This window comes from Fringilla coelebs, assembly GCF_963513975.1.
Source record: "Fringilla coelebs genome assembly, chromosome: 6".
NCBI lineage: Eukaryota > Metazoa > Chordata > Aves > Passeriformes > Fringillidae > Fringilla > Fringilla coelebs.
The window spans coordinates 1461946-1488750 of NC_140034.1; the positions used below are offsets into that span (position 1 = coordinate 1461946).

The 26805-nt window shown below is 48.5% G+C and overlaps 1 protein-coding gene across 2 annotated transcripts in view; it reads right to left on the reverse strand.

Moving 5' to 3' along the window:
* Positions 1 to 26805, reverse strand: part of MDGA2 (MAM domain containing glycosylphosphatidylinositol anchor 2) — a gene marked incomplete at both ends in the record, with an annotated part of 211291 nt that overhangs the window by 141044 nt on the left and 43442 nt on the right. For both annotated transcript variants that reach the window (XM_084207384.1, XM_084207383.1), the window contains one exon: positions 7054 to 7193. In XM_084207384.1, the coding sequence (XP_084063510.1) occupies positions 7054 to 7193 (140 nt within the window). The remainder of the gene's footprint in view (positions 1 to 7053; positions 7194 to 26805) is intronic.

A 26805-nucleotide genomic window follows, 5' to 3' on the forward strand; every position in this document is an offset into this window, starting at 1 on the left:
GCATCCAAGTGTTCAGGTGGAAGACAGCAAAATCCACCTGGAGCTTCCCAAATCATTCCCAGCTGCCAGAGGAGGGAGGAGAGCTCAATCCAGGAGAAAATGTTATCCATGGAAATGTCAGCATGGAGATGAAAACATCCAGAAGGATCCTGAGAGGTTGTTCCCCCATCCCAGCAGGAAAATCCCAATTTGTTCCATTTCTCCCCACCAGACACCCCAGCTGGGCGAGGTTTTGGGAGCAGAATTTTTTCCCTTTAAATATAAAAGCAACGAACTCCAGAGCTTTAGGAATTCATGGAATCGTGGAATCATGGAATGGTTTGGGTTGGGAGGGATTTTAAGGCTGATCCCATCCCAGCCCTGCCATGGCAGGGACACCTCCCACTGTCCCAGGGTGTCCCAGTGTCCATGGCAGGGACACCTCCCACTGTCCCAGGGTGTCCCAGTGTCCATGGCAGGGACACCTCCCACTGCCCCAGGGTGTCCCAGTGTCCATGGCAGGGACACCTCCCACTGTCCCAGGGTGTCCCAGTGTCCAGCCTGGCCTTGGGCACTGCCAGGGATCCAGGGGCAGCCACAGCTGCTCTGGCAATCCCAGCCCAGCCAGGAATTCCCAGTTCCCAATCTCCCACCCATCCCTGCCCTCTGGCACTGGGAGCCATTCCCTGGCTCCTGTCCCTCTGTCCTTGTCCCCAGTCCCTCTCCAGCTCTCCTGGAGCCCCTTCAGGCCCTGCCAGGGGCTCTGAGCTTTGCCTGGAGCCTTCTCCTCTCCAGGGGAACATTCCCAATTATCCTGTTTCCCTAGCAGAGGTGCATTTTTGAACAATTCTGGCTCCTGGGAGGTGACTCCTGCACAGAATTCCTGGAATTGCCTCATCCTTGGATCCAATTCCCTTCTTTCCAGCTCTCCCAGTTCCCATCCTTCCTGGTTTTCAGCTCTTTCCTGTGGGTTTAATTAAACCCCAGCCCTTTTTTCCCCCTCAAATGCGAGGATTCGATCAATTCCTGAACCTGGATGGCAACAACAGCAACTTCTCCTGTCCCCTTAGGCCCTGCCAGGGGCTCTGAGCTCTGCCTGGAGCCTTCTCCTCTCCAGGGGAACATTCCCAGCTCTCCCAGCCTGGCTCCAGAGGGGCTCCAGTGCTTGGAGCAGCTCCATGGATTCCTCTGGATCACTCCACATCCTCCTGCTGTTGGACCCAGAGCTGGAGGCAGCTCTGCAGGTGGGATTTCATGGACACCATTCCTTGCACAGCAATGGGAACGATTCCTGACAATCCTCCAGAAAAAGCCTCCGGAGCGTTTCCTTGGGAGATCTCCCTCCAAAGGCACCAGCACCGCCTGATCTGCATCAGCTGCTGGTTTCCCTGGTTACACAATTATCCCTGCACTCATCAAACCCATTCCTTTCCAGGCAGCCTTTATTCCAGAGCCCATCCCTGTACCAGGAGCCTGGAATGGTTTTCCTTGTGCCCATGGAAAAACAGCTCCCGCTGCTTTATCCCAGAACTGCTGCTCCAGCCTTTCCTGAGCCCGTCAGAAACAGGGAAATACAAGCTGACAGCACAAAGGGAAAACAAAACACTGCAGAGCTTGGGGAGGGGAGAAAACAGATGGAAAAGATTCAGAGGACAAGTGTCCATATTTCAGGAAAATGGGAATTTTTTCTTCTTTTCCTTAAAGTAATAGGAGAATCCTGCTCTGTGGGCACTGGGAGTTTTCCAGATGGGATTTCCTGCACATTTAAGCTGCCCAAAGGTCGAAATGAAACTGCTCTGGTGGCACTCCCCAACCCTGATGTCATTCCCAGCTCCATGAGATTCCCTCCAGGCTCATCCCAATGATTGCTGAGGCTGTAACCAGTCTGGGCTCGATATTCCCAACAGAGGGAATGGGATTGAAACCCAAACTTCCCTTCCCTGCTGCTGCTTTTTTTCTGGATTTAACCTCTTTGGATTGAACCTCTTTTTATCTGGATTTGACCTCTTTCCCTCAGCACTTCCAAGCCCTTTTTAGGAACCTGCAAACACATTCCCTGTGGAGAGACAACAGCCACCTGGAAACAGGAAAAGTGGCAGGGACTGCTCAAATTATTCAGGATAAAACAAGGGAGGGGTTAATTCCTTTTATCAGCTTGCACACCATTGGAATCATGGAATGGTTTAGGATGGAAGGGACATTAAAGATGAGCTCAGAGGCACCAGTGGCTCATCCCCAAAGATCCTGGTGCAGCTCCAGGAGCCCTTTACTCTGTGCTGTGGATGCTGTGATTCCTGCCCTGGATTTTTGGCACAACTCCTCCTCCTCCTCCCTCCTGGCAGACAGAGCAGGGCAGGCTCGGAGCCCTGCAGAGCTCTGCAGAGGTGTGAATTCAGGTGCTGTGCTCGGGGGAGAAAACATCAAATAAACTCCTTTGAGCAGCACAAACGTCATGTGAAGCCTCAGCACAGATTGCTTTTCATGCCAGAGCAGGATGGAAACATTTTTCCTCGCTAAACGGGAGCTTCATCGAGTCAAACACTCAGGAAAGGGTTTTCTCCAGCATAAAATCCAGGCTAATTTAGTCATGAGTCAGGCTGGGTTTTGTCAGGTGCTCAGTGAACATTTGTAAAGTCTTCCCGTGAACTGAGGAGTGTCAGATGGAATCAGCATCAATTTTCCTAACAAGGCTCCAATTACTGCTCCAAGGAGCTGCGGAGTGGGGTGGGAAAACAGCTGCTCCCGTGTGAGGGACCCCTGCCCCCCTCCCTCGGCTGCATCAGCACTTGATAAGAATTCTTATCAATTAAAACCAAAAACGTGGCACCCACTCTGCCTCAAAGGAGCCTTTTATGTCTCACCCGCAGCTGATCAAAGGGAACGGGATGTGGGGTTTTTGTTGGGGTTTTTTTGGGAATGCTGCTCTTTCTGGTCTAATGGATGGAGTGCCAGGGAATGGGAATTTTTCCTGTCCAGGCATTAATAAGGAGAAGGCAGGATCCTGTTCTGCAGTGTTGGAGGAGGCTCCACTAATCACAGGGAGTAATTAGAGGGATGCATTTGAAATAATTAAGGGGTTTTTATCACGTGCCACAGTTACCTGGGTCTGTTCATGGGGACAGCTCAGTGCTTTCCAAGGAGTGACAGGATAGTGGGGAATGGCTTTAAACTGACAGGGAATATTGGGAAGGAATTCCTGGCTGGGAGGGAGGTGAGGTGCTGGGATGGAACTCCCAGAGAAGCTGTGGCTGCTCCTGGATCCCTGGAAATGTCCAAGGCCAGGTTGGAGCAGCCTGGGATAGTGGGAGGTGTCCCTGTCCATGGCAGGGGGTAGCACTGGATGGGCTTTAAGTTCTTTCCCATCCAAACCATTCCATGATTCCATGAATTCCATATGTGTGTGTGTGTGTGTGTGTGTGTGTGTGAATATTTATTTATATATTTACATATTTTAATTTATATTTAAATATAATATAAATATGAGCTTCAAGGCCCAACCATTCATTCCAATCCAACCATTCCCTGCTCTGTGTCACTTGGGTCCCCCCCTTTGGCCACCCCAATTCCCAGCAGGCAGGATGTGTTTTTCCAGGCCCACACCCCCCTGGAGCAGCATTTCCCTGCCTCTGCTCCGGGCTCACAATCCTGGGAAGCCTCTGGGATCCCCTGGCAGCTCCAAGGGGAGCAGCTCCTGCTGCCTCAGTGGCATCAGCACAGCACCCAACTCCTACAAGCGGGAAGAAAACACAACCAAACAGAGGCAGGGAGAAATTCCAGGGCTCCTAAAAGCAGATCCTCCCCTGCTTTGCTTCCCGGGAAAGCCACGGATCCATCACGTTCTTCACACCCCAGCAGCACCGTGAGCACTCCTGGATTTCTCCGGGAGAAAGGGATGTGCTCTGATGGCCCTGCCTGGAAGAAGGGTGGCAGGAGGATGTGAGGAGGAGGTGGGATCTCGTTAAGATGTGTTGCAACCTCCAAACAGGAAAAAAACTCCCGGAGTGTGCAGCTTCCAGATGGTTGGAATGACGTGTGGCACTGGCAGCTGCTCCTTCCCGAGCCTCGGGAATGACGGGGACAAGAGTGGGGAGGCAGCACCTGGGAGAGGGGGGGGGACATGGTGGGAGGGCCAGAGGTCACCCTGCAGCACTGGGAGGGACTGGGAAAGGACTTGGACGCTGTCCCCTGTCAGGTCTGCACATTTTGCTGCTTGGAATGAGCCATTCCCACCAGGATAACGTCACCCGAGGTGGGACAGCCCTTGGAGGTGAACCACTGGAAAAATCACAGCCAGGGGAAAGCAAACCCCAAGGAGGGAGAGGTTGGGTTGACAAACAAGGCATTTATAAACCCCTGGAATCACTGAGATTGGAAAAGCCACCCAAGACTGAACCCCAGCACTCCCAAGGCCACCACTGATCTGTGTCCCCAAGTGCCACATCCACAGGGATTTTAAATCCCTTCAGGGATGGCGACTCCACCACTGCCCAGGGCAACTTTTTCCATTAAATTTTTCATTGTCTCCAATGTGAAACCTCCCCTGGCACAACTCGAGGCCGTTTCCCATTGTTACCTGGGGAAAAAAGCCTGGACACCCCCTCCTGTCAGGGATTTCCCATTCATCCTTCAGTGGAAAACCAGGAATTCCAAATCCCAGCCTATCCCCGCTCATCAGAGGCTTCTTCCTCTCCAAATGTCACTCCTCACTTTGGAAAGTCTCAGGTTTTGTTTCCAGTGACTGGACCTGACAGCACAGGTGAGAATTCCCAAGGAAAACCAGGAAAAAGCACATTCCTCGAGGCTGGGCAGGAGATTGTAACCAGAGGGGATAAAATGTCATCTCTTAGCTGCTCAGTCCAGGAAATCCCACATTTGTGTCCAGGGATCAGTGGCCTTTGGATATCCTGGCACATCCCTTTGGAGCTGGAGAGCAGGGACAGCCCAGCCCTTGGATCCTGGATAAAATCTGGGAAAAGGACAGATCCTGCTCCAAACTTTGCAGGATTTTATCCAAAAATCAAACCAGTCTCTGCTGACAGCTGTAATTTATGGAAAAAGGGGCCACGTTCACCTCACCTGAGTGTGGATAAAATGTTTAAAAAATTCCAGCCAGGAAAATTATTTCTATGGCAACTAATGGTGCATTCCAAAGCATGTGAGAAGGTGGGAAATCAGGAATAACAAATATTAATCACATGGAACATCTCAAAATCACTCCATGGATAACAAGCAGACATTCAAGGATGGGATGCTTAGAGCCTTGTATTTAATTAGGAGTGAGGTGAATTTTTGGGGTTAACAGAGCAACTATTTTTAATTCTCTTTCTTTCTGATAATTCCCATATCCTTATATTATTCCTCCCAAAAACCTCATTGATGCTGAGAAGATTCCATGAAAATTTAGAGGAGAAATTCCGGAAAATTTCCAGCAATTGAAAAGTGCAACCACCACTCTGAACACTGGAATTTCCCTGCCTGGAAATATCCCCAGGGAAAAAATTTGGGGCAGGTGGTGGGAAAGGCAGCAAAGAGAACTGAAAAACTTGGAAGATTTGATAAATGTGAAGATGTGTGTTCAAAGGGAGGCCCCCCCCAGAATGGAATCACTGCAAGGATGAGTTGGAGCAGATCAGAGACATCCCTGAGTCATCAGATCCCAAAGAACAACATCTATTGATTCCAAAGTTAAAAGAACAAATGTTGGAAACACAAAAAAGGCATAAATGTGTGCTTTGGTAAAGCAGGAAGGAGGAGTGAAAAGGAAAAAAAAAAAAGAATTTTTTCTCATTAATTCATTTCTCCACCCAGTCCCATCACGGGCAGCCTCAAATCCTACAGATTAGGAATCCCTAGGAATGTTGAAGGCTTGGAGAGGAAATTACTCCTGCCCATGGGAGGAGTTGGCACTGGTTCATTTTTAAACTCCTTTCCAACCCAAACCACTCCACAATTCTGTAATTTTACAAATTCCCAATCCAGGGTTGTTTAATTTTTCCAGTGTTTAAACTAAAAGGAGTTTCCATGCCAAGAACAATTGGAAAATTTGAGAAATACGGAAGTGTGAAAGCATTCTTGGAATGCACAATTCCATATTTTATCACCCCATTCCCCAGCATCTGATCCAACAGCAACTGGAAAACAATTTCCATGCTATTTGCAACCCAAAATCTGATTTTTCCTGTGGAAAAATCAGGGAAAAAATTGGAATACTGGAAACACTGTCCCTAAACCATCACAGAACAAACTTCCCCTGCTTTAGCTTTAAATCTTCCCCTTAAATTGGGAACAATCATGGAATGAACAGCAGAGAAACAGCAAACCCCTCCCTCCTGGAGGAGCTCACACTGAAGGTCTCCAGGAGAATTCCCTGCTCCCAGTTCCTGCCTGTCCCTTGCAACTCCAAGAACAAAGGGTTTAATTCATCACCTTGGAAAGAAAATCCCTGGTAATTATCCTAATTAAAAATACCCAATTAACAGGCAATTAACAGGGTGTCCCGGCCCAAGGGGGTCACACCAGGGAGGTGCAGCAGGAGTTGCCAACAATCTTGAGCTTGATAAAATAAGGTTAGGTCTGGAAAAAGCTGATTTATTCACAGGTAAGTCTGGTTTATCCAGCTGCAGCGCTGGGGGTTCCATGACATCGCTGATCCAGGCGAACAGGGAGACTTTCCCAAGCTCTTGGGTTCCCTGCTCCAGCTGTTCCCTCTTCCAGAGTTCCAGCTGCATTTCTGAGGACTGGAGTGTGAAAATCCCAGACAACAGGGCAACTTTAGGGATTTTCATCCAACAATTGTCATCCTTATAATTGTTTTCCCTCTCTTTTACCAACCTCCATGGAAATCAAATACACCAGGAATTTAAAGCACGATATTGCTGATTTTGACACCAGATTTTCCAAAAAAACTCTCCAACATTCCCGCTGTTGATGTTCCTCTGGAACATCCAACAGCCGGGATGGATCCCCCACCTTGATCCCGTTGGATCTTGCCCACCATGAAGACTCTGAAGGTGAACCCAGCTCGTTGAGGGTCTGAGGGTGTGGAGGGGACAGGTGTGGCGGGCAGGGACTCACCTGTGGCCGGGGGTGGCCGGTGACCAGGCAGGTGAGCTCCAGGGTCTCTCCCTCGCGGATGGTGTAGACGCGCTCCGAGTAGCGCTCCTCCTCGATGTTGCAGGCCAGGCCCGAGTGCACGATCCGCACCGTGGGGGGGGCTGCAAGGCCAGCAGAGAAACGGGATCAGAACCACAGGGATCACCAAATTACGGGATGCTCCAAGTTGGAAGAATGCCACAGAGATCAAGTCCAGCTCTTAAGAGAATCAGACACGACCTTGGCATTCTCAGCTCCAAGATGCAACAAACTGAGCCCACCACAAACAACCCCAAAGGGGCTGGCCCTGAGCTGGGAGGGCTGCAAGGCCAGCAGAGAAACGGGATCAGAATAACGTAAATCATGGGATTATCGGACATTCTGGGTTGGAAAAAATTCACGAGGATCAAGTCCAGCTCTTAAGGGAATCGAACGCGACCTTGGCATTCTCAGCTCCAAGATGCAACAAACCGAGCCCACCCCAAACAACTCCACTCCTGGGGCTGGCCCTGAGCTGGGAGGGCTGCAAGGCCAGCAGAGATATGGGATCAGAACCACAGGGATCACCAAATTACGGGATTTTCCAAGTTGGAAGAATCCCACAAGGATCAAGTTCAGGTCTTAAGGGAATTAAACACAACCTTGGTATTCTCAGGTCCATGATCCAATCAACTGATCCCACCCCAAACCACTCCACTCCTGGGGCTGGCCCTGAGCTGGGGGGCTGCAAGGCCAGCAGAGAAACGGGATCAGAAAAACATAAATCATGAGATTATCGGACATTCTGGGTTGGAAAAAATCCACGAGGATCAAGTCCAGCTCTTAAGGAAATCCAACATGACCTTGGCATTCTCAGCTCTGTGATCCAACTAACGAAGCCCATCCCAGACCACTCCACCCCTGGGGCTGGCCTTGAGCTGGGGGGGCTGTAAAGCCAGCAGAGATCTGGGATGAGAACCAGATGGATCACAAAATTACGGGATGCTCCAAGTTGGAAGAATCCCACAAAAATCAAGTCAATTCTTAAGGGAATCAAATGCGACCTTGGCATTCTCAGCTCCAAGATCCAACCAACCAAGCCCACCCCAAACAAACCCACTCCTGGGGCTGGCCCTGAGCTGGGGGGGCTGAAGGCCAGCAGAGAAATGGGAGGAGAATTGCATGGATCATGGGATTATTGGATGTTTTGGGTTGGAAAAAATCCACAAGGATCAAGTCCAGCTCTTAAAGGAATCAAACATGACCTTGGCATTCTCAGCTCCATGATCCAACTAACCAAGCCCATCCCAGACCACTCCACCCCTGGATGTGGCCATGAGCTGGGGGGGCTGCAAAGCCAGCAGAGAAATGGGATGAGAATCACCTGGATCACCAAATTACAGCATGTTCCAAAGTGGAAGAATCCCACAAAAATCAAGTCCAATTCTCAAGGAAATCAAACATGACCTTGGCATTCTCAGCTCCATGATCCAACTAACCAAGCCCATCCCAAACAACTCCACTCCTGGGGCTGGCCCTGAGCTGGGGGGGCTGAAGGCCAGCAGAGAAATGGGAGGAGAATTACATGGATCATGGGATTATTGGATGTTTTGGGTTGGAAAAAATCCACAAGGATCAAGTCCAGCTCTTAAAGGAATCAAACATGACCTTGGCATTCTCAGCTCCATGATCCAACCAAGCAAGCCCATCCAGGGCCACCCCAGCCCTGGAACCAGCACTGAGCATCTCCCCCACACAGTTACTCCTTGTTTACTCAGCACATACTCATCACCACAAGAGATTTCCATGGTTTTTATTAATCCCTGGCAATCCCCTGGATGAAACCTTCAGCACCCCCCGCTTGCGTTCCAGTTTTTTTGTTTCCATTTCCAAAATGAACTTGGCATTATTGTTTTTATTCTATATCTTCCTAAATGCATTATCACACTCGTTATGCAAATGAAAAGACTTAATTAAAGCAGGAAAATTAAGCAGGGGAAACAGTGGCACTGATGCTGCTGCTTCCTCTCCAAATCCTGCCAGCGGGATCAGGATTTGGAGCAGGAGTTAAGTTCAGGCAGAACCTTGCTTTAATTTCCTTGTTGGTACAACCTGTAGTACAGGAATTACTCAGATTTACACGTCGTAAGTGTAAGGAAACCACGACATTCCTGTTATTACACCTGCATAAATCCCAGCTCCATTTCCGTGAGTCTCCTAAACACATTCCTGGCTCCACGATTTTTCTTCTGAACCATGAAATTCACAGCTATGACAATTTCCAGGGGGTGGATCAATAGGAGAAGGAAACTGATTTACAGACCCAAATAAAAGTGCAGAACTAAAGGGCACGAAGGATAAAATGGAATTCTGTAGGGTTTAAACACCTGTAATTCCATCCTTTCTGTTCATCCATGTGATGCCACTGAGGTCCCAGCCCCAGTCCCCATGGAAGAGCCTCAAAACTTCTCCCTTTGCACCAACTGGATCCCCTTTCCAAGGCTGCTTTGCCAAAGTGCTGCTGTGCTGCACATCACACCAACCCTGCTTCTGTGACCATTCTGCAATTCCTCTCCTAGCATCCATATGGAATTCTCGGGATGCAGGGCTCTGGCATCCCTTCAGACCCCCCCTCACCATGGCATTCCGGTCCAGCCCACACACAGCTCTCCCTGTGGACACAGCCCATCGTGGGAGCCTGATCTGAAGGGCTGGGATTGATCCAAACCTGCCAAGAATTCCAGTTTCTGAGCCTGGCTCTCCACAGCCTGAAGAAAACGAAGCTCGAGCCAATGAGGCAGAAGAGGCAGAGGAGGAGCAGGGAATGGATGCTTCCTCCATAGAAACATGGAATGGTTTGGGTTGGAAGGACCTTAAATCCCATCTCGTTCCAACCCAGCACATTCCACCATCCCAGGCTGCTCCAAACCCGTCGAAAACTGGCCTTGGACACTTCCAGGGATCCAGAGACAGCCACAGCTTCTCTGGGAATTCTATTCCAGAGTCTCCCCACCCTCCCAGGCAGGAATTCCTTCCCAATATCCCATCCAGCCCCACACTCAGTTTGAAGCCATCATTCCAGCAAAGCCTCCAGCAAGCTCTGCTCTTCCAGCCACCACGTCCTGAGTTCCAAAGCCCCAGGAACTTTCCCTCCTCACTCTGCCAGAAGGTTTAACAAAGACCAACACACCCCTGCTCCAGCCAAAAGTGCTCCCAATTACTCCAAGTCCAGCACAATTATGGAATAAAGGCGCTTGGAACAACCTGGGATAATGGAAGTTGTCCTAGCCCATGGCAGGGGTGGAACTGGGTTTAAGATCCATTCCAATCCGAGCCCTTCTGGGATTCCATGATTCCCTTAGATACAGCTGGATCTTCCCATGAAGCTCCTGGAAGGACAGGGATGTCCTTGGTTAGGAACCAGGGCCATGTGTCACACTCTAACCCAGAACAAATCCATTAATTCCTGACCAAGTAGAAAAGCAGCCCCAACACTTGGTGTGCTGATTTTCCCCTGGAATTCCTAGGAATGCTGATCCCCCTCCACACTCCTCAGGAGTTCAACATCCCAAGGACATGGAATGTGCTCTTTGTTCTGCCCATTTCCAGGGCTCTGAGTCACCACTGGGACTTCCATCATCTCCCACACCACAGATTCCCAAACACAGGAACGCTGAAGCAGAGCCACGGAGCAGAAAGGTAAGCGAGGGTTCAGCACGGCTCATCAAACTTGGGATCAAATTAGAGCAGTCAGCAACATTATTCCAACATCCTTTTAAATCCATATCCCATTAATATTCCATTTTTATTCATGTTATATTCATCTAACTCCAAATCACAGCTGAAGTGTCCTTCATTTTAGTGGCTGTGCCACTCTCCTGAATCCATTAAATTCGGGAAGGAGCAGGAAAGGAAAAACGCCCCCCTGGGTGTTGTTATCACCAAGGAAAACACTGCTTTGAGAGGAGATCAAACCAATCAAGGGAAATAACAAATATTCTTCTTCCAGTAAGTGAAAAATCTTATGGTTCAGGAGACATCCCATAATTATGAAATGTCACCTCCCTCCTTCCTGCAGGAATATTCATCCCAGCTCCTTCTGAAAGCTGCCTCCAGGGATTTCATCCATTAAAATAATATCAACTTAGCATTGATTTTGTTTGTGACATTTGAGGAGAATTTGGCTGGTGATTGCACGTGGGAAACGCTGCGTGGATCCTGCCCTGTGCCATTCCTGGCAAGGCACAACCTGGAGCAAGGAAAGTTCTCCAAGGAAAAGGTAGAACAACAAATCTGAGCCCAACCCCCTCGTTCTGCTGGAGGAGTTGTGTGATCCCACAAGATTCCCTCTTTCCATGAAAAATGGAAAGGTTCTGCTGCTCTTTTCTACCAATTCCAAGTTTAGGCGGGATACTGGGAAGGAACTCCTGGCTGGGAGGGTGAGGAGACCCTGGAATGGGTTTCCCAGAGAAGCTGTGATCCAAAGTCCTGATCCAAAGGAATTCCAATGGAATTTGGATCTTTTCTCAGCCTGGAAAGTTCTCACTGGACTCACACAGGGAAAATATTGGAGGTTTGAGGGTGAATTGGTGATCCCTGAGCTGTGCTGGTGGATTTGGAATGGTTGGGAATTTCCTCTGCTCCAGGTCCTCCCGTTGATCTTTTATTTTATGGAAAATGTTACCAGGATCCTTTGAGAAAAGTGGGAGTGAGGAGGTGGTTTGGATTGGCAAAATGGGGGAAAGTTTGAGAGGACTTTGGGATTTATTTCAGCTGGAATGGGAAGAGGAGTTGGGAGATGGAGATTTGTGCAGCTGGGAAGGGGAATGATTCCATGGAGAGGGACTTGGGACAAGGGATGGAGGGACAGGAGCCAGGGAATGGCTCCCAGTGCCAGAGGGCAGGGATGGCTGGGAGATTGGGAATTGGGAATTCCTGGCTGGGAGGAGCTGGAATAGATTTCCCAAAGAAGCTGTGGCTGCTCCTGGACCTTTGGAAGTGCCCAAGGCCAGGATGGAACACCCTGGGATAGGGAGGGTGTGGATTCCAGGGGTGGAACTGGATGGGCTTTAAGGTACCTTCCATCCCAAAACATTCCAGGATTCCATTCCAGGATCCCTTGGCACAGCTCCTTCCTGGTTCAAAGTCTCCCACACACAGAGATTTGGCCAGGTCCTTGTTGGGAAACAGGGATTAAACTCTGACCGACATCAGAACTTGGATCCTGGAATGGGTTCCCTTAATCTGAGCAGTACCAAGATCTTCCTGATTCATGGAATGCATAGGATTCCTTAAAACTGAATTAAAATGAGACTTTTTTTCAGAAATAGGAGATCCATGATGGACTTGCTAGAAAATGCAGGATGGATTTGCCACGAATCAAATCCCTCTCCCCTCCTGCAGCCAAGAGCCTTCCCCCTGAAAATTAATTAGCAGGAGTGAAGCCCCCGTGAATTTAGTGCAGTTCTGCAGCAGAACAAGGAGGAAATAATGGGATTTTCTGAAGAAAGAGGAGATTTAAAGTAATTGCAGGCACTTGCTACTCTCAGAATTCACTTTTCCCATATTATCCCAGCTCTTAATTCTCCTAAACTGCAAATGGAATGACCAGGAATCTCTGAGGTATTGCCATGGGAATGCACTGCCCTCATCAAGGCAGAATTTGGAGCATTTTACTGCAGCTAATTTGGGATTTGGGGCTATTTTTCCAGCTGGAGGTGAGGCCCAGTGCACAAATAAATGGATTATTGAAACAGGTCTTTTTTATTTCTTCTCTAAGTGAGTTTTTCTTTGGGGAAATTCAAATGCTACACAAGTAGCTTCAATTAAACAAATATTCCATTTATGGATAAATCTTTCATTTTGTCTCCAAGCTGAGCCCAATTCCAGGTGCCTAAGAGAGGAAACTTTCAGGTGTGATGCTGACCGGATTTCAAACCAGTTGTTCCATTCCTGGATCACTCCACATCACTCCTAAATATTTCCCACTTGCTCCCACCTGATGCCCATAGGAATATTTATTGGGCACCTTCCTCTGAGCTGATCCTGAGCTGAACTTTCCCATCAAACAGGACAAAGTCACCTTTTATCCCCTCAGAGCTGATTTTTCCATGTTGCTCAATATTCCTGACTCTCCCAGTGTTCGTGGAGCTCAGGAAGGCTCCGTGATTGATGGCACTGCCACCCCAAGGCTCCCAGATAATCAAATCCCACTGCTGCTTCCCAACACTGCTGCCACAAAATTAGGCCTGACCTAATTTTGACACTACAAAGCGTAGCAGTGCTGGGTATATTGAGTTTGGGCTGTCCTAATGCTGTTTTTCCAGGAACAGACGGATTTATGGCTTTTTTCCCACCCTTTACAACTCCTCTCACTGCTGGTTATTGTTCCTGCTGCTGGGCAGGTGTTAAAACCTGCTGGAGTTCAGAGAGGGATCAGGAAAAGGCCAGGAGAGCTCCTCAGACATGGATTTGGGCTGAGAACATAAAATCATGGAATGGTTCTGGAGGGAAACCTGAAGATTATCCCATCCCACCCCTGCACTCCAGCCACTGATTCTGAGTGTGGGAGTAAATGAAATCCTTCCTGCACGGTGATCTGAGAAATTCCCATTATTCCAGGACTTTTCCAGGGTTTCACACCACACCTGGGGCAATTTCTGGCATTTCCTGGTGCTGGGAATTTTCATGGGTGTGCCCTGTTCTGTGTGAGTTTCTGCCTCCTGGTGATTGGGAGAATCCATTGACTGGGAAAATCCACTGATCCTTTTCCATCTGGGATTATGCCCAAAAAATCATGGAATGGTTTGGGTTGGAATGAGGATAAATCCCATCCATTCCCAGCCCTTTTCCATGGCAGGGACACCTCCCACTGTCCCAGGGTGTCCCAGTGTCCATGGCAGGGACACCTCCCACTGTCCCAGGGTGTCCCAGTGTCCATGGCAGGGACACCTCCCACTGTCCCAGGGTGTCCCAGTGTCCAGCCTGGCCTTGGGCACTGCCAGGGATCCAGGGGCAGCCACAGCTGCTCTGGCAATTCCAGCCCAGCCAGGAATTCCCAAAATCCCAATCTCCCACCCAAATCTTCTCTTTTCCAATTTGAAGCCATTCCCTGGCTCCTGTCCCTCTGTCCTTGTCCCCAGTCCCTCTCCAGCTCGTTTCCTTTGGAAGCACTGGGATACTGAACTTCTCCATGCCTGGGAAATCCCGAGTCTCCCACTCAAACTGGGGCTGCCTCGCCCTCAGTTCACTGCAGGAGCACAAATACACAACATCCTCTGCAGAAACAATTTTTTAGGGAAGTCAGAGAAGGAAATACTTCCTAAAACCACAGGAATTTGGTTTCTAGCTTGCTGTAATGATTCAGCACCTCCCCACTCACTTTTCACCAGCTTTAATTTGCCCTTAATAATTTATCCTGCAGCCCAAAGCAACCCTGCTGACATTCCAGTCCCTTCGTGTCCCAGAATTGTCCAGGTTGGAAAAACCCTCTGAGGACATCCAACCCAACCCTTCCCAGCACTGCCAAGGCCACCACTGCCCTGTGTCCCCAAGTGCCACATCCACGGGGATTTTAAATCCCTCCAGGAATGGGGACTCCACCCCTGCCCTGGGCTGGACAACCCTTTCCATGAAAAAATTCCTACAGATATCCAAATTAAACCTCCCCTGGAGCAGCTTGGGATCGTTTCCTCTTGTCTTGCACTTGTTCCTTGGAAGAAGCCACCAATCCCTACTGGAGTCAAATCCCATTTTAGGAAGTTGTGGGAGTAAATAAAACATCAGGAAGCCCTTTTCCTGCTCCACACTCATTCTCTGTGGGAATGCTGCCTCTTTTTCCTGCAGCTGAGCCCCAGACACGTCCCTGCCAGGCCAGTTCCTGCCATTTCCACAGGAGCAAAGGTCTCCAAAGATCCGTGTGTCCCTGCCCAGGCAGACAATTAGGGATAATTCCCTCTCTGCTCCTGCAGGGATTTATTTCCTGATTTAACTCCTGCTCTTTCTTTCTCTCATCCAGAGTTCAGCTACTTCAGCTCCGAGAGAGGAGCTGCTCTTCTCCATGCCTGGTGCTGTGAGTGGATTTATGGATTTTGGGTGTCACAGTTTTCTCCCAAAAGAAATCCAGGGATGACGTGGGTACCCTCACTTCCACCAGCACCTTGTGTGGAACACTCTTGGCCAATAACCTTGGAATTAAAAACTGAATTCCCTGGAGCATCAGCACTGAGAAAATATCCCTCTGCTCTGGGAATTCCAGGCAGGGTTTCAGAAGAATTTTAGGATTTTTGTGCTGGTTTTAAGCTGCCTTTAGGTTTTAAGTGAGAATAAAGTCACTGAGAGACGCTGCCTTGCAATTCTTATTTCTGCTTGAAAGCCTGAAACTGTGATTTCTTTCAGCTTTTTGTGCTTAAATAACAACCTGGGAAATTGGTGCTTTTGAATCTCCCAGCCCCTTATTCCAGCATTTCCAGAGAATGACACTTGGTTAACTCACAACGTTCCAGGTTGGTCTGTCCCTTACACCCAACAAAAAAGGGCATTTCCCATTGATTCCCCACTGATTAAGAGGGAATTACAGAGATGAGCACAGAGGGAACCCTTCCCACACTGCACTCCCTCCCTGAAGCGCTCCTGGAGCCGTTTGCATCCCACAGATTGCCGGCAGTGGGATCAAGGAAGCTGCTAAAATAAGGAATTGTCAACAAGGGAGGCCTTAATGGAAGCAACACTTTGTTGTTCCTGGCATCACAAAACTGACAGCGCTGCCAGACCCTCTTCAGCACCATCACAGGCTGGCAGCAAACACATCTCACTTATTTGGGAGCACACAAAAAATGTGGAATTTCCCCCCACTGGAAAAGACTGAGAGGGGTGAAAATCAAGCGCGTTAAAAATCACCTTGTCAAAACAACTCCTGAATTCTAAATGATTTACACATGGTAAAATTCCTTTTAGAAGTGCATTTTTAACTCATTTATTTTTTAAATTTTAATTTAATTTTAAACTAATTTTTTTTCCTTTTTAGGAAGTGCTGGTACAGTAGTTCCTGACAGGCAGCAGCGGGGACATGGCACGGACATAAAATAAGGATGAGAGGAAACGCTCTCAAGATGTGCCACAACAGATTTAGATGGGATATTGGGATGGAATTCCTGGCTGGGAGGGTGGGGAGGGGCTGGGCTGGAATTGCCAGAGCAGCTGTAGCTGCCCCTGGATCCCTGGCAGTGCCCAAGGCCAGGCTGGACACTGGGGCTGGAGCAGCCTGGGATGGTGGAAACTTGGAAAGTTCTCTGGGATTGTTCTCTAAATCCAACTCAGGGATTCTCCAGCCCCTGTCCAGCTCCTCAGGGATTCTCCTCCCATGTTTCTCTCTCAGCAGCCCAGGAAAAGCCCTAAAAATCCAATTTCTGAGGGTGTCCCAAAGCAGGAGGAAGTGCTGCAGGTGCTACAAAGCCCCCCATGCAAATTCCAGCGATCACCCTGAGAAAAACCTGTCCTGGTTCAGCTCTGGAACAAAAATTCCACCAGTTCTGGAATGTATCTCAGTTTAGTCTGCTGCCTGAAAAAAAAAGCACAGTTTAATATTAAAGAGGAAATTTAAAATACTGAACGCTCCACGAATGCAAATCAAGAAGGAAATGCCGCTTTGGAATGTTAAGCCAAAATAAACAGCTTTTTAAACAACAATTTGCAGTTCTTGGGAGCCAGCACGGATCTGTCTGGAGAAAAACAAGGAAAACAAATCTCTTTTCAGGGAATAAAATGATTTCTTGAATTAAAGCCGTGTTTCCTGTACTTCAATGTCTCACACCTCGTTCTCACATCTTTGTTGTCAAACACCGGGTGGAGCAGGAGCAGCTGAACGACTGGAATGCGTTCCCCTTCTAAAGCTGGGAATTTATTACATGGATTTTGTGTTTTCCAGGCTCCATCAAAATTTATTTATGGGAATGGATCTTAATGCTCATCCCACCTCCCACTGTCCCAGGCTGCTCCAAGCCCTCTCCAGCCTGGCCTTGGACACTGCTGGGGATCCTGGGGCAGACACAGCTGCTCTGGGAATTCCACCCCAGGGTTTTACCAACCTTCCAGCCAGGAATTCCTTCCCAAAATCCCATCTAATCCTTCCTTCCACCTCTCCAACCACTTTGGCTCCAGATGTGCTTCATCAGGGCAACCACAAAGTGCTCAAAGTGCCACATCTGGCGCTTAAAATGTCATCCCAAGATATTCCAACCACTGGAAAATCTGATTTGCCTTAAAAACTCCCATTTTCTTCCGGCCCTGGCACTGGGGGCTCTGTCAGCCCTGAATCTTTTCCTCCTGTGGAAAAGTTCTGGAGCACCAAGCTTGGAATGCTTGAGAGCTTTTTCAGGGAAATTCCACATTTTCATAGCATAAATCATCCCATTCCTAAATTGTGGCAAACTCTGGGGAGATAACCAGAGGTTTTCCTTTATTTTAGTAAATCCCAGGCTGTGCTGGGCCAGGAAAGAGCAGCAGAGGAGCTGAGGGGACAGAAATCCTGAGGGATCCTTGCTGTTTCCATGATTTCTGTGCCAACTCCCCGCACAACCAAGAGCAGATCGTTGGAGCAACCCCCCCAGGCTGCTTGGAAGAATTTCAGCAGGAATTTTGGAGAGGTTTAGCCCAGTTTCCAGGGAGCTGCTACAGATGATCCAAGCTCTTCCTGGCACTGGCAATTCGTGACATCCCTCAGTCAATCCCTGCCCTCTCCCTCTCCCAGTTCCTTGATGGACACCAGCCCCCATGGCAATATTTCTCCTGGATCACTATTAGGACACTCCTTTGTGTCCAGTCACTGGAAATGGAAACAATTCCATGAGATTTGTGGGGCTGAGCAATCATTGAGGCTCCTCCATCACTGAGGAATATCGATGTTAATTAGGAATTGGATTGACACGGGGTCCAGCAGATGCAGAAATCACCTCCCCATGGATCTGATTCCATGGGAATCCAAACTAACAGCTCGGTATTGATGTGAACAACGCCGGAGCAGAGTCACCCCTCAGCATTCCATGATTTATTTGGACAGGCGTCAATGAGCGATCAACAAATCAATAAAAATTAATGAGGAGAATTAATAAACTCCCACCTGGGTACTCAGACACTGCCAGGTCAGGTGTTATTGTTTATATGATTTTTCCAGCCCTTTTCCAAAGGCTAAGGAAAGCTCCAATCCTATTAACAGAGGGCAATTAGTCATTAACTTCCATTAGGGAGTAATTTTGCTCCTCCCATGCAAAATTTGTGGGAGTGGGAAAAGGATCTCGCATTTACCAGCCAAAATTCATCACCCAGCTCTGCCCAGCAGCAGCAATCCCACACCTGATCCCTGTCCACCAGCAGGGCCTTCCCAGGGGCTGGGAATGGTGGGGAGGAGCTGCCAGCTCCTCATGTCTGGTGTTTGCTGGGTCCCCAGGATGGAGGAGGAATTGAGAATTTGACTCCATGTTCTTAGAAGGTTATATTATATTATATTATATTATATTATATTATATTATATTATATTATATTATATTATATTATATTATATTATATTATATTATATTATATTATATTATATTATATTATATTATATTATATTATATTATATTATATTATATTATATTACATCATATCATAGTTATGCTAAAACTATACTTAAGAATAGAGTGAGGAGATTTACAGAAGGCTTAACAAGATATTAATTAAAACCTTGTGCCTGACACAGCCTGACCATGACTGGTGATTAAATTAAAGCAATTCACATGTTGGATAAACAATCTCCAGACCACATTCCAAAGCAGCAGAACACAGGAGAAGCAAAGGAGATAATTATTGTTTTCCTTTTTCTCTGAGGCTTCTCAGCTTCCCAGGTGAAGAATCCTGGGCAAAGGGATTTTTCGGAAAATGTGACAGTGACACTCATGGATGCAAGAGAAATGTTATCCACAATATCTCAGCTTTTCCAGAAAAAAATCTCTGCTCTGCTGGAATCACCAGCTCAGCACGTTCATAAAACATCAGGACCAAGATTTGGGACAACAAAGAGGGAGATAAGGGGAGAAAAAGAGTGTATTCCTTCCATCTTTCCCTATTATCATCAAAACCCTCTGGCATGGAGAATACATGGATGTGCTGGATGGGATTTTCTAATCCTCCCTTTCCAACAAGGAACTCCTCAGTTTCCATTAAGGAATTCCTCAACTTCCAACAAGGAGCCGAGGCAGTGGATGAAGGCACAAAGGGGGATTCTCCTTCATGTCTGGCTGCCTTTGGACCTCCCAGCAGCTCTGCTCTTCTCCAGAGCTTCTGTCATTTGGCCATTTCAGACCCCAAACTTCCCTTCTCCATCCATGTGGGAGCAAATCCATTCAAAAACAGCAGGGGAAAAGAGATGGCAGAAAAAAGAAAAAAACCCAAAAAAGCAGTGTTCCAAAATCTTCTTTTTCATCATAAAATCCCAGAATCATTAAAGCAGGAAAAGACCAGAAGAGTCCAGCCCTGCCACTGTGGTGACCACTCATCCGTGTTCTCAGCAGCCACATCCATGGGTTTTCCTTGAGCACCTCCAGGGATGGGCACCCCAAAACTCCCTGGGCAGTGCCAGTGCCTGAGCCCCCTTTCCATGGGGAAATTCCTGCTGTGCCCACCCTGAGCTCCCCTGGCCCAGCCTGGGGCCGTTCCCTCTGCTCCTGTCCCTGTTCCCTGGAGCACAGCCCGACCCCCCGGCTGTCCCCTCCTGCCAGGAGCTGTGCAGAGCCACAAGGGCCCCCTGAGCCTCCTCTGCTCCAGCCTGAGCCCCTGCCCAGCTCCTCAGGGATTCTCCAGCCCCTTCCCAGCTCCCTCAGCCTTTCCTGGTGTTCCAGCCCCTTCCCACCTCCGTTCTCTTCTAAAAACCACAAGTTCTGAACTTAATCTTAAATCTCAAACGTGGTGATTAACCTTCGGATTTGTCAGATTGCTGATTTGTTTTAAATCAGCTTTGGGAACGATCTCAAAATGTTTTTCATTTTTTAATTGGAATTGAAAACACTTCCAGCAGATGAGTAATGAGGAAGTGGCATCTGCCTGCCTGGAATTTTCACTGAGGAACAGGGATACAGCAAGTCCCCCTCAGAGGTCACCAGAATTAGATTCCAGCCTTTTCCAGACCTCCATCCTGAATTAGATTCCAGCCTTTTCCAGATCTCCATCCTGAATTAGATCCCAGCCTTTTCCAGACCTCCATCCTGAATGAGATTCCAGCCTTTTCCAGACCTCCATCCTGAATGAGATTCCAGCCTTTTCCAGATCTCCATCCTGAATGAGATTCCAGCCTTTTCCAGATCTCCATCCTGAATTAGATCCCAGCCTTTTCCAGACCTCCATCCTGAATGAGATTCCAGCCTTTTCCAGACCTCCATCCTGAATGAGATTCCAGCCTTTTCCAGATCTCCATCCTGAATGAGATTCCAGCCTTTTCCAGATCTCCATCCTGAATGAGATTCCAGCCTTTTCCAGATCTCCATCCTGAATGAGATTCCAGCCTTTTCCAGATCTCCATCCTGAATTTGATCCCAGCCTTTTCCAGACCTCCAGCCTGAATTAGATCCCAGCCTTTTCCAGATCTCCAGCCTGAATTAGATTCCAGCTTTTTCCAGATCTCCATCCTGAATTAGATTCCAGCCTTTTCCAGATCTCCCTCCTGATCACTGATTTTCCCACCAAAATAAAAAAGAATTCCCTTTGTATTTTCCTATCAATACAGGTATCACCACCAGAAAATAATTTGCGGACTCATTTCCATGTAGAGCAGATTCTGGGGGCACTCAGGGTATTCCCAATCCCACTTCCCTCTTTAAATCCATCCTGAAATGCTTTTCCATGTGCACAAGGCCTTGACTTGGTGAGTTGAATGGGATTTTATTTTTTTTTTCATTTTTCCCGATACAATGTGGGTTTTTTTCCCAGGTAAAGCAACAAATTCCTGGTATGGATCTGACTTCAAGGCCCAGGCAAGGGAAGAACCTCACACAAGGAAGATGAAGATACAGAGGATTAAGTGTTTAAGGCTGAATTTTGGGAAGGATCCTCCTCTGGAGGAATCCAGAAGCATCCAAGAACTTTCATTACTAGGAGCTGTTAATCCTTCTACTGATCTCAGCAAAGAAAATACTTGAGGAAAACCAGATAAAAATAGGAAGGGTGGAAAGAAGATGCCTTCAAAATGTAGAGATTATGGCTTTAAACACATTCCTAATTAATGGATCATAAGCTGTCCTTAACACATCCCTCAGCACAGCAAACTCTGTCAGATTCCATGGACTCCTGGAATTGGAAATTAATTGGAAGGGCTAAAGATAGCAATGAAGAATGAAAAATACTCACAGATGCTTTCAAACGTCCTTAATCAAAATAATGATTGCATAAATCCTTCGTGCAAGCTCAGAAAAAATAAAATATTGCTACCTAATATCCTCCTCATTATCTGGGCCCCAAAGTGTTTGATAGTTTTAAATTAGAGCCGATTTCAGAAGTGTCTGTTAAATATTAAAAGCAAGATCCAAAAGGTTTAACATCTCTCCACACATCCATGGGAGAATCCATCCACTCCGAGCGGGATGTGGGCGAAAAATCAAGGTTTAAGCTCTTGCTCAAAGCTTTGATCAAGCCATATTAAACTGCAGGCAAAGAATCAGACATCAAAGGCAGCTTTAATTCCCCTCTGTGCGAGTGGTGGCACTTGGGGACATCCCAGGACCCCCCAGCTCCAGCTGCACCCCCAGGCTGGGCCAAGGTTGGGCACTGGGGCTTGGAGCGATGTGGGATAGTGGAAGTGTCCCTGCCCATGGAAGGGAGTGGCACTGGGTGGGATTTAAGGTCCCCTCCCATCCAAACCAAACTCTGGGATTCCCCAAAGGTTGGAACCAGTCCAGGGACCCCACGCTTGCAGCATCCATGGGCTGGGTTGTTCCCTGTGTGGGAGAAGTCACCCAGAGGAGAAACAGCACCATGGCAGGGTTTATTCCAGGTTTATTCCAGGTTTATCCCAGGTTTTGTTCCCTCTGCAGGAATTTCTCTGAGGACGAATGGGCTGGGATGGGTTCTGGATGCAAAATATGGGAAAGGGATGTATTGAAAACAGAATCATGGAATGGTTTGGGTTGGAAGGGAATTTAAATCCAGTGCCAGCCCTGCCATGGCAGGGACACCTCCCACTGTCCCAGGGTGCCCCAGTGTCCAGCCTGGCCTTGGGCACTGCCAGGGATCCAGGGGCAGCCACAGCTGCTCTGGGCACCTGTGCCAGGGCCTCACACCCTCTCAGAAATTCCTGGGAAGCTCAGAGGGTGAAACCACCCCCACCCAAGGGACGGTTGGAGTTGGCTCTGGAGCTTCACAGGGTCCATGAGTCCAACCTGGGCCAGTCCAACTCCCCTCTGTGCTGGCCAGGAGAATGGACACTACTGAGTGCCACCTCCAGGAATTCCTTGGACACCTGCAGGGATGGGGACTCCAGACTTCCCTGGGCAGGCCCTGCCAAGCCCTGAGCCCCCTTTCCATGGGGAAATTCCTGCTGTGCCCACCCTGAGCTCCCCTGGCCCAGCCTGGGGCCGTTCCCTCTGCTCCTGTCCCTGTTCCCTGGAGCACAGCCCGACCCCCCGGCTGTCCCCTCCTGCCAGGAGCTGTGCAGAGCCACAAGGGCCCCTGAGCCTCCTCTGCTCCTGTCACATCTGACAGCAGCTCCTGCAGAGAGCCAGGGTTTGTTCCACTCCACATCCATCCCTCCAAAGGAATTCTCTTTCCATGGACTTTCACCTGAGGCATTGTGTCCCGGGTTTTGGGTGTTTGCAGACACCATTGATTTTCCAGACAAGGCTGAACAAGTTTGGATGATGAAGAAATGTGATCCCAACATATGTCTGCCTGGGCTCCTTCCCAGAAGGAAAAGCTGCCTGACATTTACAATAGAGATGCTGATCGGAAAGGTCTCCAAAAAGAGATCCACGAAGGACAAAACTGAGGCAGGGAGGATTAGGTTGGATATCAGGGAAAGGTTCCACTATTCCAGAGGGTGCCGGCATTGCCCAGGCTCCCAGGGAATGGGCACAACCCCTGAGGCTGCCAGAGCTCCAGGGGGGTTTGGGCAGCGCTGCCAGGGATGGACAGGGTGGGATTGCTGGGGGGGTCTGGGCAGGGATGATCCCTGTGGGCCCCTTCCCACTCAGGACATTCTGGATTCCATGACTGTATTCTTGAACAGATGAGGGGATGCAGGGATGACATCCCAGGACTGGAGATTTACCCATCCCATGGGCATCCATCCACACGTCCAGGACAGGATCTTCCCAAAGGATGCTCCACCCTCTGCTCACCCACAAACCTCCCCATGCCCCCTGAGAGGGAGAAGGATTTGGGACAACACTCAGCAGAGAGGCAAAAGATTTGAAAGCATCTCCCAGTGGGATCAAAGCTTTTCAGAAGTATCCAGATCTCTGTGGGTTTCCTGGGAGGCTGAGGGTTATTTTCCACCACCACAGCATGTTCAGGGCTGGATCTTGCTTTTTTGGGAATATGCCTCATGCTTTCAGCCAGAGCCAGACCCAGATTTCTATGGCACAGTTTAGTTCCCATGGAATGTGCAAACCTGATGTCAACCTCCAGCCTGGGATGTTCTCCCACTCCTGCTTTTCCTGTCTCTGGATGTATTGAGGCCAAAGAATCATGGAATCATTAAAGCTGGAAAACCCTCTGAAATCATCAAGTCCAACCACCCCCCAGCCCTGCCGAGGCCACCGCTGCCCCATGTCCCCAAGTGCCACATCCAGGGATTTCAAACCTCTCCAGGAAGAGGAAATCCAATGGAAACCCAATGGAAACCAAATTCCATGTACAATACATTAGACCCAGGCCTAGAACCCTGCAGGATTAGAAACACAAATAGCCCTTCTAATAAGAAATTAGAAATCACAAATATCAGGGGTTAGCAGAGGAAATCCTTGGAATGCTGAAATCCAGTGTGCCCGTGCCTATCACTGCCAGCAGAAATCCAGACCCTCTCTTTCCTTCCCAATAACCAACCCAGGGATGTTTTCCATCCTCCCATCCCTCACCCTGCCCTGCTGCTTGGGGAGCCTGCACTTCCCCTGACCCTGCTTTCCAACAATTCCATTCCACATCCACCAGGCTCAAACCTTCCTGCTTCCCAGGAGCATTTCAGTCACTGGAATGTTGGACATTGGAAGTTTCTCTTCCACCTAAACAAGGGAGGAGCTATTCTTGATCCAATTGTTCTGGAACCTTCTTCTGCCCCGTTTTTCTCCTGTCCACAGAATCTGTGGCTGCCCTTGGTTCCCTGAAAGTGTCCAAGGCCAGGTTGGATTGGATTTGGAGCTACCTGGGATAGTGGGAGGTGTCCCTGCCATGGCAGGGGTAGAACTGGATGGGATTTAAGGTCCCTTCCAACCCAAACCATTCTGGAATTCTCTTCCAGCTCAGACACCTGAATGTTCACCCTCACACTGAAATCTACTCAACTTATCCCCCTTGCAAACAGAGATCCAAAAATCTGAATGCTCACAGTGCCAGCAAATCCGTGTTTTTCCCGAGGATGCATTAGGATACTCATCATTATGGGTGTAGGATCACTCCAGAAGGATTTCTGCCCAGATCCTTTGGTGTGGGCTGGAGCCAAATGGCACAAAACCCTTTTGGAGCTGCACAACATCAGCCTGTTAATGTTTTTGAGAATGACTTCAGCAAATTTTTCAAGGGAACAATTTTCTGTGTCTGCCAAGTGATTGTTACCTGCACCAGCTGGGCCTACACTCAGTGGCAGAACTTCCCTTAAAAACCACCAATCCATCCCAGAACGGTTTGGCCTGAAAGGGCTTTGAGGATCATCTTATTCCAACAAATCCATGGGCAGGGAGGCTTTGAACTAGAGCAGATGGATGTCAAAATAATAAAAGAATAAATAATGCAAGGTTGCAGATCAATAAATATTTAAATATTATTTAGACAGGGAAAAGGGAAGCCTTGAACTTGAGTGCTGCTCCAAACTCACATTCCAGAGCCTGGGAGCTTCCCCCTCTGCTGCTCTGCTCATGGAGCCAGGTTTTGAGGAAGGTAATTATGAGTCAATAATAATATCACACAGTTCATTAGGGATACAAACCCTAATGAGTGCTAATTAACGAAGCAGCCATAACACAACAATTACTGACACACAGGGCATGGCTGAGCACTGCCCACACTCAGCACAGCAGGGCACACATTCCTGGGAACGTGTCCATGAACCCATGGAAAAGCAGCTCTTGGATAAGTGAATGAGAGAGCTCCCAGCTCCATTCTGGCAGGATCCAGGAGCACAAATGGGAGTGGCTGAAATCATCTCCTCCAAATGCTCAAGGAGAAATGAATCACCAAAATGAATCTTTAAATAAATCCCAATAAACAAACTTGTGCTGACCCCAAGCTGTTTACACACAATTAATGAGCAATCAGGGAAAAAAGAAAAATAAAAGCAAGCAGAACATCTCTCGTGAACTTCAACAGGCTCTAGATGGGAGAATGAGTTGTGTATTCCAAAGTTAACTGAATCCCAGAATCCCAGGAACGTTTAGGTGGGAAAAGAGCTCCAGGGCCAATCTGTGCAGAGCCACAAGGGCCCCCTGAGCCTCCTGTGCTCCAGGATGAGCCCCTGCCCAGCTCCTCAGGGATTCTCCAGCCCCTTCCCAGCTCCTCAGGGATTCTCCAGCCCCTTCCCAGCTCTTCAGGAATTCTCCAGCCCCTTCCCAGCTCCCTTCCTTTCCCTGGACATGCTCCAGCCCCTCCCTGTCAGGAGGACCCAGAACTGGACACAGCCCTCGAGGTGTGACCTCACCAGGACAAAAGTGAATTCCCCACCCAACTGCATCCATGCTCTTAGACAATGCCTGATAATCCTCTATCATAAACCCACGACCAAAAATCTTGGAAAATTGATTACTTTCAGACAAATGCATCACTCCCAACATGAAGATAAATACTGGGATGATTCCAGAAAAGAATAGTGACATAACAAATTATACAAATTATCATGTTTCTTAAAATTAGGAAAATTTAATCAAATAGAGACATCAATACTCAAAATATTTTTTTTCCCAAAATTAGGAACTTTTTTCCCACACATTTGCATGGGGCAGAAACTCTTCCCAACAAAATTTAAAAGTTAGATAATATTATTAATAATTCCCCAAAATGCTCCATGCTGGTAGAGCTCCCAAAGCAAAAGTAAAACAGGAGTAAGATTTTAGCCTCCAATCCATGCAGGAGATGTATCCCAAAAGGAATTCCCTGTGCTTTATCCCAGCTATAACCAACAGGTTGGACACAGGGAATGGCTCCCAGTGCCAGAGGGCAGGGATGGGTGGGAGATTGGGAACTGGGAATTCCTGGCTGGGCTGGAATTGCCAGAGCAGCTGTGGCTGCCCCTGGATCCCTGGCAGTGCCCAAGGCCAGGCTGGACACTGGGACACCCTGGGACAGTGGGAAGTGTCCCTGTCATGGACACTGGGACACCCTGGGACAGTGGGAGGTGTCCCTGCCATGGACACTGGGACACCCTGGGACAGTGGGAGGTGTCCCTGCCATGGACACTGGGACACCCTGGGACAGTGGGAGGTGTCCCTGCCATGGACACTGGGACACCCTGGGACAGTGGGAGGTGTCCCTGCCCATGGAAAAGAGCTGGAATAGGATGGGATTTAAGGCCCCTCCCAACCCAAACCA